This window comes from Narcine bancroftii, chromosome 4 (assembly GCF_036971445.1).
Source record: "Narcine bancroftii isolate sNarBan1 chromosome 4, sNarBan1.hap1, whole genome shotgun sequence".
Classification (NCBI taxonomy): Eukaryota; Metazoa; Chordata; class Chondrichthyes; order Torpediniformes; family Narcinidae; genus Narcine; species Narcine bancroftii.
The window spans coordinates 315,848,970-315,865,623 of NC_091472.1; the positions used below are offsets into that span (position 1 = coordinate 315,848,970).

General features: G+C 47.9%; 1 protein-coding gene across 1 annotated transcript in view; it reads right to left on the bottom strand.

The window, feature by feature from the left end:
• Positions 1–8,773: 8,773 nt before the first annotated feature.
• Positions 8,774–16,654, bottom strand: part of plcd4b (phospholipase C, delta 4b) — a 48,830-nt gene continuing 40,949 nt past the window's right edge. Inside the window, exons 14-15 of the mRNA XM_069936010.1 lie at positions 13,058–13,207; positions 8,774–11,250 (exon numbers count right to left, since the gene is read on the bottom strand). Coding sequence (XP_069792111.1) covers positions 11,153–11,250; positions 13,058–13,207 — 248 coding nt within the window. The 3' untranslated portion in view covers positions 8,774–11,152. The remainder of the gene's footprint in view (positions 11,251–13,057; positions 13,208–16,654) is intronic.

The window sequence follows — 16,654 nt, forward strand, 5'->3', positions numbered from 1 at the left end:
GTGAGCCTGATGTCAGTAGTGCCAAATTATTGGAGGGTGTTCTGAGAGATCAGATATAATAATATTTGGACAACCAAGGGCTGAATGAGGATAGTTAGCTTGGTAGGTCGTGTTTAACAAGTCTGGCTGTGGATGTTGTATAATTGGACATTAATAAGGCTTTTGACAAGGTTTCACATGGGAGGTTATTCAGAAGGTCCAGACACTAGGTATCCATGGAGAGGTTGTAAACTGGATTCGAAATTGGCTGAATGGGAGAAGCCAGAGAGTAGTGGTGGATGATGCTTCTCATACTGGAGGCCTGTGACGAGTGGTGTCTCAGGGATCGGTGCTGGGAGCATTGTTGTTTATTATCTATATCAATGATCTGAATAATGTGGTGAAGTGGATCAGCAAGTTTGCAGATGACACTAAGATTGGAGACGTTGTGGGCAGCGAGGAAGGTTTTCAAAGGTTGCAGAGGGATCTGGACCAGCTGGAAAAATGGGCTGAATAATGGGCGATGAAGTTTAATGCAGACAAGTGTGAGGTGTTGCATTTTGGAAGGACAAACCAAGAAAGGATGTACACGGTAAATGGTCGGGCACTGAGGAGTGCGATAGAACAGAGGGATCTGGGAATACAGATACATCATTCCCTGAAAGTGGTGTTACGGGTAGACAGGGTTGTAAAGAGAGATTTTGGCATCTTGGCCTTCAAAAATCAAAGTACAGTACAACTCCGATTATCCAAAATGATTGGGACTGGGGCCCATTTTGGAGAAATTATTTTTTCGTAGAACTGGTCATTTTTGTAAAAACAGCCCAGTAGCAACAAGAAATCACTTGTAACAGTGTTTAAACAACAACTACAAAGGTTAGACATTTTAACATTAAAATCATGTTTAATTCTCACCAAAAAAATGCTGGCCTCCACCGATCACTGACACTTCCCCACCAAGACCCTGCTCATGCCAGTAGCCTGAGGTCCACTGCTGTTGGCGCTGGGGACACGAGATCTGCTGCTTCCAGCGCTGGGGCCCGAAGTCCCTGATCAGTTCAGCTCCGAAAAAATTTTGATAAATTAGGATTTTGGAGAATCCAATTTCAGATAATTGGAGTTGTACTGTATTGAGTCCAGGAGTTGGGATGTTATGGTGAGGTTGTGTAAGACAATGGTGAGGCCAAATTTGGAGGATTGTGTGCAGTTCTGGTCATCAAACTATAGGAAGGATATCAGTAAGATTGAAAGAGTGCAGAGATTTAATAGGGATGCTGTTGGTTCTTCAGGAGTTGAGTCACAAGGAAATATTAAACAGGTTGGGACTTTATTCCTTAAAACATAGAAGAATGAGGGGAGATTTGATAGAGGTTACAAAATTATAAGGGGTGTAGACAGAGTAAATGCGAGTAGGTTCTTTCCACTTAGATTAGGAGAGATAAATACAAGCAAACATGAAAGGGGAAAAGTTTAGGGAACTTCTTCACTCGGAGAGTGTTGGGAGGGTGGAAGGAGCTCCCATCTGACATGGTAAATGTGGGCTCACTCTTAAATTTTAAGAATAAATTGGATAGATACACGGATGGGAGAGGTCTGGAGGGTTATGGAATGGGTGCAGATCATTGGGACGAATGGAATGATGTTCGGCACAGACTACAAGGGCCGAATGGCCTGTTTTCTGTGCTGTAGCTTTCTATGGTTTTCTAAAGACTGTATCGAGCCTTGAACAGTCAGTCTGGGAGGTAGAACCCTGTGGGATAGCTGTGTCTCCACTCCCTGCTCTCTCTGGGTCCGCATAGTTACACCAGTGGCACCTTTTTTTTGAATGGTTATGTGAACCAAGACATATAAGTGATAAGCTTTGTTGTGCATGCTATCCAGGCAAATCAAAACCATACAGCAGTGGTGCAATATGCCAATGAATATTTAAATATTTAAGCTGATGATGGGAGTTGTTTTACCTGCTAAGTCGTGTAGGGATTAGAGAAAGTCTCGGATAGAAACAGTGGGGCGGCATCAACAGTCTGATCTCAGCAGGAAAGAAACTGTTCTTGAATCTGGAAGTTTGTGTTTTCAGACTTGTGGAGCTTTATTCGGGGGGGGGGGGGGGGGGGGTGGTGAAGAGAGTCCGACTGGAGTGGCATCGGGAGCTTGGCCAAGACCATGGGAGATGTGGGGAGGGGCATGTGTTTGATGATCTGAGGCACATCCACAACTTTCTGCAGTTCCTTGCGTTCTTGTGCGGAGCATTTCCAGTCCCTTTTAACTCACCATCCTGCATGGCCAGACTGACTTCTACAACAGTTGGTGTCTCTGACACTCCCTGGGATCCGCACTGGGTGTCAGTCTGGGATCAGTGTCTATGACACTCCCTGGGAACTGCACTGGGTGTCAGTCTGGGTTCAGATGGAGATCCTGCTCGATCTGCCAAGCCTGCTGAGTTGCACAGTGTGGAAAAAGGCCCTTCAGCCTAAATCATCCATGCTGACCTAAATGCCCCACCACATTTGTCCATCCTGCCCTATTTCCCTCCAGCCCATCCTATCGATGTGCCCATCCTATCGATGTATCCATCCAAATATTTCTTAAATGTGACAATAGAACCTGCCTCAACCCCCTCCTTCTGCATCATGATCCAAACACCCACCACATGGTCTAAACACCCACCACCCTCTGTGTAAAAATGTTACTCCCTCAGGTTCCTATTGAACCTCAGGGCCCCCTGAGTCCTGCCAACATTCTCATCAATCTTCTCTGCATCATCTCCAGCTCCTTGACGACGTCTTCCCTGCAGCCAGTAACCAAAACTGAACATAAGGCTCCAAATGGGGCCTCTCTGACATCTTATACAACTGCAACATGACCCCCCCCCCAACATTCAGTAATATGACTGATGAAGGGCAATGTGCTGTAAGCCTTTGTGACCACCTGTGACACCACTTTCAAGGTCCCATGTACCTGTACTCTGAGGATCCTCTACAACCCTCCCCAGATCCCTACCATTCACTATGTAGGTCCTACCCACATTAGACCTCCCAAAATGCAACACCTCACATTTCTCTCTATTAAATTCCATCAACCACTTCTCTTCCTACTTGCCCAACCGATCAAGATCCTACTGCAAAGTGGGCAACCGTCTTCACTCTCTATAATACCAGACACTTTAGTGTCACCTGCAAACTTGCTGATCATGTACATTTTCACCTAAATTATTGATGTCAATGCCAAACAGCAAAGTTCCCAGCACCAATCACTGTGGCACACCACTAGTCATAGGCCTCCAGTCTGAGAAACAACCTTCCACTGTCTCCTTCTGCTTTCTCCCATGAAGCCAGATTTCTCACAATTCTGCTCTCACCTTGGATCGCATTCGATCTAACCTTCCAGAGCAGCCTACCATGCGGAACCTTATCAAATGCCTTTCCGAAAGCCATATATACAACATCTACTATTCTGCCCACCACATCCTTGTCACACCTTCAAAAAGCTCATTCAGATTTGTGAGATATGACCTCCCAGTTACAAAACTGTGCCGATTATCCCTGAGCAGATGTCAGATTTATTGTCAGAATACACATCACATACAACCCTGAGATTCTTTTTCCTGTGGGCAGAATTACCTCTTATTGGTCGTGCAAAAAATACTGTACTCTATGTACACGTGTAAACAATAAGGAACAAATAACAAACTGTGCAATACCGAGAGAAAAAAATTACACAAGTATGCATCCTTAAATGAGTCGCTGATTGAGTTTATCATTGAGGAGTCTGACGATGGAGGGGGAGCAGCTGTTCCTGAACCTGGTGGTGTGAGTCTTGTGGCACCGAGACCTCTTTCCTGATGGCAGCAGTGAGAACAGAGCATGTGCTGGGTGGTGGGGATCCTGGATGAATGCTGCAGCTTTCTGATGACAGCGTTCCCTGTAGATGTTCTCAATAGCAGATAAGCAGGAATATAGTTATGGGTGATTTCAACTTCCTGATATTGACCAGCACCTCCTGACTGCAAGATGGATGGATGGGGCTGAATTTGTCAGGTGTGTCCAAGAAGGATTCCTGGCACAGTCTGTGGACCGGCCGACGAGAGGAGAGGCCGGACTGAATCTGGTTCTGGGGAATGAACCTGGTCAGGGGGCGAACCTCTCAGTGGGGGAGCATTTTGGAGAGAGTGACCACAACTCCTTGAGCTTCAATGTAGCTATGGAAAAGGATAAAAGTAGACAAACTGGGAAAGTGCTTAACTGGGGAAGGGCTAATTATGAAGGGATGAGGCAGGAACTAGCGAGAGTAAATTGGAAACAGATGTTTAAGGGTGAAATCACGGAAGTAACGTGGAGGAAGTTTAGGGACCACTTGTGCAGGGTTCAGGATAGGTTTGTCCCACAGGGACAAGGAAAAGATGGTAGGAGAAGGGAACCGTGGCTGACGAAACAGGTCAGGCAGTAAGTCAAGAGGAAGAAGGAAGCAAACATTAGATATAGGAAGGAGGAAACAGGAAGGGCTCATGAAAAGGCCTTGATGTGTAGGATTAAGGATACCCCAGGGTTTTCTATGTGTACATGAAGAACAGGATTAAGGAAAATCCCAGGGTGTTCTATGTGTACGTGAAGAACAGAAGGATGATGAGAATGAAGGTGGGGCTGTTGTGGGAAGGGAGAGAAGAGATAGCTGGGACAGTAGCTATGATCTTTGAATCCTCTTTGGCTGCAGGGGAGGTACCAGAGGATTGGAGAATGGCAAATGTAGGCCCCTCGTTTAAGAAAGGAAATAGGCAGAATCTAGCCCGGTGTGTCTTACATCAGTGGTGTGTAAACTAGTGGAGAGAGTGACCACAACTCCCTGAGCTTCAGCGTAGCTATGGAAAAGGATAAAAGTAGACAAACTGGGAAAGTGCTTAACTGGGGAAGGGCTAATTATGAAGGGATGAGTGTGTAAACTAGTGGAGAGGGTTCTTAAGGATAGGATCTATGAGCATTTGGAGAAGTCCATCTACTCAAGGACAATCAGCATGGCTTTGTGAAGGGAAGGTCGTGCCTCATGAGTCTAAATTATTTTTTTTGAGGAGGTAACAAAAGAAATTGATGAGGGTTGGGCAGAAGATGTGGTCTACATGGATATTAGCAAAGCATTTGAGAAGATTGCTCATGAGAGACTCATTCAGAAAGTCTTGAAGAACTGGATCAGTGGAACCTTGGCTCTGTGGATAAAAACATTTGGCTTCTAAGTAGAAACCAGAGGGTAATAGTGGAAGGAAAGTATTCTGCCTGGAGGTCGGTGACTAGTGGAGTTCCGCAGGGATCTGTTCTGGGACTTTTATAAATTACCTGGATGAAGAGACAGAAGGATGGGTCAGTAAGTTTGCAGATGACACGAAGGTTGGAGGAGTTGTGGATGGAGCTGAAGGTTGTCGAAGGTTACAAGAGGATATAGACAGGATGCAGAGTTGGGCAGAAAAGTGGCAGATGGAGTTCAATCTGGATCAGTGTGAGGTGATGCATTTTGGAAGGACAAACCAGAAGGCTGAGAACAGGGTTAATGGTCGGTTACTTAAGAGTGTAGATGAACAGAGAGACCTTGGGGTTCAAATTCAAACATTCATCAAGGTCACTGCACAGGTTGATAGGATAGTTATGAAGGACAATGGGATGCTGGGCTTCATTAATAGGGGGATTGAGTTCAGGAGTCGAGAGGACATATTGCAACTGTACATATCTCTGGTGAGACCACATTACAGGAAGGATGTGGAAGGTGTGGAGAAGGGGCAGAGGAGATTTACCAGGATGTTACCTGGATTGGAAAACAAATTTTATGAGGCAAGGTTTGCAGAGCTGGGACTTTTCTCTTTGAAGCACAGAAGGATGGGAGGAGAACTGATAGAGGTCGACAAGATTCTGAGAGGCATAGATAGGGTGGACGGCCAGCACCTGTTTCCCAGAGCAGGATCAGCAAACCCCAGAGGACATGAGTACAAAGTGAAGGGAGGGAAGTTTAGGAGAGACATCAGGGGTAAGTTTTTTTTTACACAGAGATTGTGGGTGCTTGAAATGCCTTGCCAGGAATGTTGGTAGAGGCTGATCCAATAGGGGCATTTAAGAGACAATTAGACAGGCTCATGGAATGAAGAAAAATAGAAGGTTACGGGGTAGGGAGGGTTTAGTTTTTTAAGGAATACATGGGTCGGCACAACATTGGGGGCCGAAAGGCCTGTTCTGTGCTGTAGTGTTCTATGGTGGGGAAGATTTTGCCTGTGATGTTCTGGGCTGTGCCTACTACCTTTTACAGGGCTTTACGCTCAGGTGTCCCTCACACCAGACTGTGATGCAGCCGGTCAGCATACTTCTGTGGAAATTTGCCAGGGTTTCCAATATCTTACCAAACCTCCGCAAACTCCTGAGGAACCCTTGTCCATCTCTTCTCCCTCAGAATATTCTCCAGCAACTTACCGACCGCAGACATTGGGCTCACTGGTCATTACTTCCCAGGCCTTTGCCTGCAGCCCTTCTTGAACAGAGGCACCTTACCCAGTACAATACCGTGGTGGAGAAACTCAGCAGGTCACGCACCATCCTAGCGAGTTAAGAGTAACCAGCGATTCGGGCCTGGGCCCTTCGTAATGAGCTGACAGACACTGCAATAAAAATGTGGGTGGGAGGGAAGGGGAGCACAAGCTAACAAGTATCAGGTGGAAGAATATAAGAAAAACTAAGATAGGGGAGAAGGAAGAGGGCTGAGAAGGGTGGCTCTCTAATGGGAGAGGGAAGGGTAGGGGGTGGGGAGCTGAAGCAGACAGGGAAAGAGAAAGAGCAGGAGGAGGGGGTTAACGGAAACTGGAGTTTGATGTTAATGCTGTATGGCTGGGGGTTACTCACACTGAAGATCAGGTGTTGTTCCTCCAATTGGCGATGGTCTCAGTCGGTGCATGAGACCGTGGACAGACATACCGTTGAGGGATTGGGGTGTGGAATTGAAGTGGTTGGCCACTGGCTGGTCCTTGCTGTAGCAGCAGACAGAGCAAAGGCGCTCAATGAAACAACCTGCCATTCTCCCCAATGTATCTCTCTCAAAACATTGGCCACCCTCCATCTTCAGCCACCTCACCAGTTCTTCAGGAACTGAGTTACAGGGAAAGGTTAAACAGGTTAGGACTTTATTCTCTGGAGCAAAGAAGAATGAGGGGAGATTTGCTGGAGGTATTTAAAATTATGAGGGTAGGTGAGATACAAACCATAGGACATTACAACAGAAACAGGCCTGTTCAGCCCTTCTAGTCTGTCCTGAATCAGTTTTTCCCTTGTCCCAATGACCTGCACCCGTCCATAGCCCTCTATACCCCTCCCATCCACATACCTGTTTAAATTCCTCTTAAATGTTAAAATTGAGCCCGCATTCACCATTTCACCTGGCAGCTTGTTCCACACCCCCATCACTCTCTGTGTGAAGAGGTTTCCCCTCATGTTCCCCCTAAACCTTTTCCTTTCACCCTTATCCCATGTCCTCTAGTTTGTATCTCACCTACCCTCATAATTTTAAATACCTCCAGCAAATCTCCCCTCATTCTTCTTCGCTCCAGAGAATAAAGTCCTAACCTGTTTAACCTTTCCCTGTAACTCAGTTCCTGAAGTCTGGGCAACATCCTAGCAAATCTTCTCTGCACTCTTTCTATCTTATTGATATCCTTCCTGTTGTTAGGTAACCAAAACTGCACACAATCCTCAAAATTCCACCTCACCAATGTCTTATACAACTTCACCATAACATCGTTACTCCTGTACTCAATACTTTGATTTATGATGGCCAAGATGCCAAAAGCTCTCTTTTAAACCCTGTCCACCTGTGATGCCACTTTCAGGGAATTATGTATCTGTATTCCCAGATCCTTCTGTTCTACCACACTCCTCAGTGCCCGACCATTTACCGTGTACGTCCTTTCTTGGTTTGTCCTTCCAAAGTGCAACACCTCACACTTGTCTGCATTAAATTCCATCGGCCATTTTTCAGCCCATTTTTCCAGTTGGTCCAAATCCTTCTGCAACCTTTGAAAACCTTCTTCACTGTCCACAACGCCTCCAATCTTACTGTCACCTGCAAACTTGTTGATCCAATTGATCACATTATCATCCAGATCATTGATATAGACAACAAATGACAATGGTCCCAGCACCAATCCCTGAGGCACCACTAGTTACAGGCCTCCAGTCTGAGAAGCATCATCCACCACTACTCCCTGGCTTCTCCTGTCCAGCCATTGTCAAATCCAGTTCACTACTTCACCATGAATACCCAGCATTGAATAACCTCCCATGTGCGACCTTGTCAAAGGCCTTAGTAGAGACCACGACTGCATAAATCTCAGCCAGGGCACCTGCAATGTCTTCTGCAGCTTCCAGCTGTGTCCTCGGATAGATCTAATCAGGCCCAGGAGGTTTTCCTACCTTCATATGTATCAGCATCTCTTTAACTGTAATCCTGACCGTTCTCAAGACTCTACCATTGACTGCCCTGTGTTCCCCAGTTCTCACGCATTACTCCACAGTAAAAGCAGGAGAGGTACTCGCAGAGAGGCATGGAGCAAGGAGGGTGCCTCACCTCTGGGAGTCACAGACAATGGGGTCCCTGCTCTTCCCGAGGTCCAGACCTATTGTGGGATCATGCACAACCACCCATTGCACCCATCCTGCCTGTGCTTGCCCTTACGGGCAGCACAGCCCAGCACTCAGTATGTGATAGGCCAGTGACCTGAGTGCAAAGGTCTCCGGAGAAGGTCGACCAGCCATGCCCAGCTGAAATAAATGAGTAGACGAAGGAATGAATTGTTTATTGTCATGTGTACTGATACAGTAAGTACTCGGTTGTGCGTGCTATCCAAGAAAGTCAAACTATATATAGAACAGCAATGTAGTGCAATAAATAATGAATAAATAGACAAATAAAACAAGAGTGGAAGGAGTGTTGCTCCAGTCGTCAAATCGTGGAGGGGATCGAGTTCAAGGTCATTACCAATAAGGGGTCCATTCAAGAGTCTGATATCATCAGGAAAGAAACTCTCCTTGATCTGGAGGTTGGTGTAAGCAAACTCAGGTGTCTCCTGCCCGATGGAAGTGGGGGTGAGACGGGTTCTTTAAGATGCCAGCAGTCTCCGGAGGCAGCGGGAGGTTGACGGTTTGCCTCAGATGTACCCCTCCAGGTCAGGCACACCTTTTGAGGCAGCCCACTCAGTTCAGGGGATGTGAGGAGCGAACAATAGATGCCACCAGTCCTCAGATGCTCTCCCTTTTGCTCTTCTATCCAGTCACCATCGACCTGTGACCTCTCATCTCCAACCTCGCAGCACTCACTTCCTGATTTTGAACATTCATGTTAAATTGCCCCTTATCCTTCCCTGAGGTCATTAGTCAGAGTTTAGCAGCATGAAAGGCCCTTCGGTCCAACTCATCCATGCTGACCAGTCCATCTCACTCTGGGTGAAGAGAACAGTGAACAGGCCCTGCTTCTCCTGTCTCTCCACAGAAGTGAAGGCACCTGTACCGGGATCATTCTTCTACGTCCTAGCCAAAGGATGTCCTTGCCAAGGTGCAGGTCTCAGAACGAGGCCCACAGCCCACGATATTCAGTTCTGGTTACCCCAAAGACAGGCAGGGTTTAAATTTAAATTTAGACGTACAGCACAGTAACAGGCCCTTCCGGCCCACAAACCTGTGCTCCCCCAAATCCACCAATTAACCTCCAACACTTGTACGTTCTGATGGGTGGGAGGAAACTGGATCCCTTGGAGGAAACCCATACAAACATGGGGAGAATGTACAAACTCCACACAGACAGCAAAAACACAAAGTTGGAGAAACTCAGCAGGTCAAACCATATACCTTATTCAGCAAAGATAAAGATGCATACTCAATATTCTGGGGTTGAGCCCCTCATCAAGGTGTGAACAAAATGTCGCCAGGCCCCCCGAGTCGCGCGCCTGCCTACATTTTGTCCAAAACTTGATGAAGGGCTCAAGCCAGAAATGTTGATGATGTATCTATCTTTGCTGCATGAAGTATATGGTTTGACCTGCTGAGATTCTCCAGATTTGTGTTTTTACTTCAACCAGACATTCGAGCTTTACTCTTTACTGACAGTGGCGGATTCGAACCCTTTTCGTGGGCATGTAATAGCACTGCACTAATCGCAATGTTAACCGTGCTGCTGTGTGGTGGATTTGGAAAGTGTACAGGAGAGGTTTACCAGGCTGGTGCCTGGATTAGAGGGTGGTGATGAAGGCTGTTTTCCCCTGAGCATCGGAGGCTGGGGAGGCTGGAGACCTGAGATGGGTTGAGAGTCAGGTGGAAATGCCACACACTGGAGGACCTGCGTTTAAAGCGCGAGAGGGGGAAGTGTCATTGGGAAGTGTAGGGCACGATTATTTTTAAACTCAGAGTGGTGGGGCTCGGACCAGGCAATTGAAACCTGGTGTCCCGCATGGTCCAGTCTCCCTCCTGGGAATCCCACGCATCCTGGGCGGAAAAGTCACCTGATCCCAGGGCAACATCCTCAGCCCAGGAAGCCATTCAGCCCCTCTAACCTGTCGCAGGGACAGCAGGAGGATATTCAGTTCCTCAATCTTTTTGCCTACCTCCTCCCATCCTCCTTCCCCCCATTTAATGAGCCAGTGATTATTGGTGATCCTGCTGACCTTTGACCTGCATTAAAACGTCACAGCTGAACTATAAATAATGGTTAAAAATATTGCACAGATGGCAGTGCCCCTCTGGGGGAGGGGCGGGGGGGAGAGGGATGAGGAGAGGAGGTGTGGAGGGGAGGTGTCAAGGAGGGAAGGAGAGTGAAGAGGGAAGGTGGGGAGGGGGTGAAATGAGGAGATGGGAGGTGGGTGAGAAAGGGTCAGGGAGGTGTGCTGTTGTGGGAGTGGAAGGTGTTGGGGAAGGGGGGGCGACAGAAAGGGGTGGGGAGTGGAGAAGGGTGGGTGAGGGGTCAGTAGGGGAGGTTTGGAGAAGGGTGGTGAGGTGAGGGAAAGGGAGGTGAGGAAGGGGGCAGGGGAGATGAGGAGGGGACGTAGGGAGGGGAGGGGAGGGGAGATGAGGGGGCATAGGGAGGGAAGGTGAGGAGGGGACGTAGGGAGGGGAGATGAGGAGGGGACGTAGGGAGGGGAGGTGAGGAGGGGACGTATTCCTCACTATCTCCCCGCGACCTCAGTGATGCTGATGTGCACGAAGAGTGAGGCAGGGGGGATGCTGGTTCCATCCTTTGACAGCAAGTGGACATGTCTGTACCCTATCAGGAGGCAAAGCAGGCAGTCAGACAGGCAGTCACCTGGTCCTCAATCCCCCCCACTTCCCTGGCTCATCCTCCATCCTTCCCCACTCCTCCTCTCCTGTCCTTCCCTACTACTCCCCAACCCCCTCCCCTCCGTCCTTTCCCTCCCCACTCCTCTCCCCTCCTCCATCCTCTCCCCTCCTCCATCCTTCTCAATGATGGAAGATAGCAGCACATTGCTGTGCAGACAGACCCGGGAGGGCTGATGCACGAATCACAAAAGGTGGGTTTGCGGGTGCTGCAGGGCATCAAGAAGACAAATGGGACGTTGGCCTTCATTGCTGGAGGGGTCGAATTTAGGAGTAGGGAGGTGATGCTGCAACTGTTCAGGGTCCTGGTGAGGCTGCATCTGGAGAACTGCGTGCAGTTCTGGTCTCCTGACTCGAAGAAAGATGTACTGGCTTTGGAGGTAGAACAGAGGGGGTTCACCAGGTGGATTCTGGAAATGAAGGAGTTTTTTATAGGGAGAGATTAGGTTGCCTGGGACTATATACACTGAGGCTTAGAAGGATGAGAGATCTTATAGAAACATAATTTTATGAAAGAAATGGATAAGATGGAAGCACTGGCAGGTGAGACTAGAACTTGGGGACATAGTGTTACATCCAGGGGAGAAAATTTAAGATGGAGATGTGGAGAACTGCTTCTTCCAGTCAGAAGGGAAGCAGTGGAATTCTCTGCCCAAGGAAGCAGTAGAGGCTGCTTCATTAAACGTGTTTAAGACACAGGTAGATTTTTGCATAGTAGGGGAATTAAGGATTATGGGGACAGGCGTGTTGGTGGAGCTGAATCCATGGCCACATCGGCTGTGGTCTTATTGAACGGTGGAGCAGGCTCGATGGGCCGGATGGCTGACTCCTGCTTCTTGTGTTCTTATTGGTGGGATGTAACCTATCCAGAGTAAGAAGAGAGCTGGCGGAACTTTGACCAGGCAGCATCTGTGGAGGCTTCGCGTCGGAACCCTGCATTGACCACCCCTCTGCTTCCACAGATGCTACCTGACCTGCTGAGGGCTGGAAAGCTATTAAAAGCTTACAGAGGTAATTAAGAATTTGAAAGGAAACTAGCAAATAATATCAAAAAGCTATTTAAGTACGTTAAGAGTAGAAAATGGGTATGATTAGAAACAATAGAAATTGACACTGGAGAAACTGTAATGGGAGACAAGGAGATGATAGAGGAACTCAATGAGTACTTTGGATCAGTCTTCACTGTGGAAGACATTCGCAGTGTACTGGTCCTTCAAGGCTGTCAGGGAAGAGAGGGGAGTGCAGTCACGATCACCAGAGAGAAGGTGCTTGGGAAGCTGAAAGGTCCAAGGGTGGACAAATCTCCTGGACCAGATGGAATGCATCCTTGATATCAATAGAGATTGTGGAGGCATTAGTAATGATCTTCCAAGACCAGTGGATTCTGACATGATTCCAGAGGACTGGAAGATTGCAAAGGTCACTCTTAAAAAGGGAAGGGATGGTCTTATTTCCTGGGGAGGGGCCTCAGTACCTGACCATTTCCAGGGGGAAGGATCCAGGGGTGACTGTGCTCGGTGCAGTGCCGGGGTCAGGGGGAAATCTGTGACCCCGTGGGGTGGTTCCATGCTCGATGCAGTACTGGGGTCAGGAGAGAATCTGTGACCCCGTGGGGTGGTTCCAGGGGTGACCATGCTCGATGCAGTACTGGGGTCAGGAGAGAATCTGTGACCCCGTGGGGTGGTTCCAAGGGTGGCCATGTTGAATGCAGTGCCAGGGTCTGCCCAGGACCTCACCTTCCTTCATAGAGGACAGCGGCAGGGTGAACTGACCCACAAAGTCATTCTTCGAAGTCAAGTCGTAGTCCTCAACCAGGAAACGCACCAAGGCCAGTTCCGGAACGTGGACGACGAAGCTCAGTGTCTCACACCATACCGGGTTAAATCCTAAATGGGCAATGGGGGAGGGGGGAAGTGGAAGGGTGGGGCAAGGGAAAGGAAGCACTGGGTGAACAAAAATGGGCTATGCCTGCCTTTTTGTGGGCTGTGTGGAGAAATCTATGGAACAAACCTACACAGGGAAGGCCCCTCAACTCTTCCTCCGCTACATTGATGACCATTCTGTTGCTGCCCTCATGAAAAGCTCGTTGACTTCATCCACTTTGCTGCCAACTTCCACCCTGACCTCGTATTCATTTGGTCCATCTCCAGCAACACTCTCCCTTTTCTCGATCTCTGTGTCTCCATCTCGGGAGACAAAATCTTGACAGACATTTTCTACTACCTACCAGCTCGACTGCCCCTCTTCCCTCCCTGTCCCCTGTAAGGATTCCATTCCATTCTCTTCATTCCTCCGTCTCCGTCACATCTGCTTCCAGGATGAGGACATCCATGCCAGATCGTCAGAGATGCCCTCCTTCTTCAAACAGCAAGGCTTTCCCTCCACCACCATCAACCCAGTGCTCACCCACATATCCTCCATTACCCTTACATCTGCTCTGTCCCTACATGCAACAAGGACAGGATTCCTTTTGTCCTCTCCAACCACCCCATCAACCTCTGCATTCAATTTATTACCCTCCACCATTTTCACCACATACAACATGATCTCACCACCAAACACATCTTGCCCTTTCTTCCACTCTCCACTCCCTCCTTGACTCCCTCTCCACCAATCATCCCCTTGGCACCCACCCCTGTGACCACAGGAGATGCTCCACTTGCACCCACACCTTCTTCCTCAGCATCATTCGGGGCCCCCAAACAGTCCTTCCAGGAGAATCTGTCGGGCCATCTACTGCATCCGGTGCTGCCGTTGGGGTCTCCTTTACATTGGAGAGACTGGACACAGACTAGGAGATTGCTTCATTGAGCACCTCCGTTCTGTCCACAGCAATAATGTGGACCTCCCAGTGGCCTTCCATTTCAATGTCCCGCCTCATTCCCACACCAACACAGCATTTTTCTGTTTTGTCTCAGGATTCCAGAATCTGCAGCTTTTTATAATTTTTTTGCTGTTATTTCATATTTCTGTCAACAGGGGGAGCAGTTTTGTGCCACTGAGCAGGAACATGCCACCTGTGGGTGACCAGATACAATTACACATGAAGCAGAGTTTTGATTCTGGATCCTGATCTTTGGAGTTAGAACATTACAGCACAGTACAGGCCCTTCGGCCCTCGATGTTGTGCTGTCCCACACATTCCCCCCCCCACCCCAAAAAAGTACTAAACCATTCGTAACCCTCAATTCTTCTTCCATCCATGTGCCTAAGGGTCAAATCCCCCTAATGTTCCAGCCTCCACCACCATCCCCGGCAAGGCATTCCAGGCCCACACAACTCTGTGGATAAAAAACCTACCCTGATCCCTCCCCTAAACTTCCCTCCCTTCACTTTGTACGCACGACCTCTGGTGTTTGCCATTCCTGCCCTGGGAAACAGGCACTGGCTGTCCACCCTATCTATGCCTCTCAGAATCTTAGGGTGGTCTTTTGTCTGGATTTAGGCCTGACAGTCCAGCTTTGGAGGACTCTGTTCTCCGTCAAGTGCCACCTCGAGCAGGGCGTTAATTGTCCTCCATTTTGGGGTCATACACACCCAAATAGAGGACAAGGGGCAGAATCCACAAAAAGGGACTGACCTTATTCTTACAAATCAATGATCATGTGTGTAAAAAAAAATCATTCCCTACATGTAGTTTTCTTCTTTGCCTTGTTCTGTCTTTCTTCTTCTTTTTGTATGTGTTTACCTCAGATAAATAATTACGTAGAAAATCATGACAAATGTGAATAATATCTGAGACACATCTTATGGAAATGTTTGCTTAAACTTCAATAAAAAATAAATTTAAAAAACACTTTTACATTAATGTAGTGGACTGTGGTGGTGTGGAGAGTTGGAGACAGCGTGGTTAACTTTTTTGATGTTCTAAGATGCGCACGTTTTGTGCACACTTGCACAAATGGCCAGTGGGAACAAATGTGCACACAGTACTTCCACTTGTGCACGTTCACAGCTTAGAGGGAGGGCTTCCATTTTGGAAATTTGGAAATGGCCACCCTAAATCTTTTAGACCTTGATTAAGTCTCCACTCACCCAAAGAAAAAGTCCCAGCTTTGCTAACCTTGCCTCATGAAACTTGTTTCCCAATCCAGGCAACATTCTGGTAAATCTCCTCTGCACCCTCTCCGCAGCTTCCACATCCTTCCTATAATGAGGTGACCAGAACTGAGGGAATGAGTGTTATTGCATTATCCTTGCTCCAGGAGTGTGTGATGGGACAGTGTGCAGGGAGCTTCACTCTGTGTCTAGTCTGACCCCAGGAGTATGTGATGGGATGGTGTGAAGGGAGCTTCACTCTGTGAATGGGCTCTCCAATGGATCATACTCCCCTCAGTTTCCTATGAATTTCCCCAACATTATTTATCCACTTTCAAAGCTCCCATTATAGCTGCTCCCCCCCCACCCCCACCTTGTTGTCTGAAGAGGGCATGCAAAAGAGGACCCTTTCCACCCTGCACGTGGCACTTTTCAGCTGTTCAGCAGGAGGATCAGAGCCAGGACCACTAGGGTGAGGAAGAGCTTCTTCCCACAGGCAGGGAGAACGACCAAAGGAGCTGCTCCCACTGACCCTCTGAGACTCTCGTAATCATAAAACAATATTTATTTATATATATGAATACTTGTCCTGCATATGTATCATTTGTCTGTCTGTGTGTTATATCTGATTGTGTCTGCATGTTTTGCACCGAGGTCCTGAGAACACTGTTTTGTCGAGTTGTACAGTCATATGACAATAAACTTAATTTGACGACTTGACTCGTCAGTCAGAGCTCCCAGATCCGAGCAACTCCCCAAAATTTCTGCTAACTATCCAAAATCTGTGCCCTTTGTTTCATTTTCTGTAACACGACAGAATTGGAACTGAAGAGTCAGAGATCTGGACTGAATGGAAATGTCACACAACTAGTCCATGCTGACCTGGTGTCTAACTGAGACATCTCCCTCTAAACCTTCCCCTCCGTGTTCATGTCCAAACGCCTTTTAAATGTTGAAATTGTCCTCTGGCAGTTTGTTCCTCGCACCCACCACCCTTTGTGTGAAAAAATTGCCCCAACAAGACAGCATCAATATCAGCTTTTCTAATTTCTATTAACTTCACCTCCCACTGTTAAAGTGAAAGTCCGGCAGTGTGGAATCAGGCCCTTCAGCCCATCCTGCTTACACTGACCAAAATATCCCACCCACACTCATCCCACCTGCCTGTGTTTGGCCCATGTCCCTCTAAACCCATCCTATCCATAGATTCATCCAAACATTTCTTAAATGTTGCACTGGTGTCCGCCTCAACCCCCTCCTCTGCCAGCCCATTCCACACACCCACCACCCTCTGT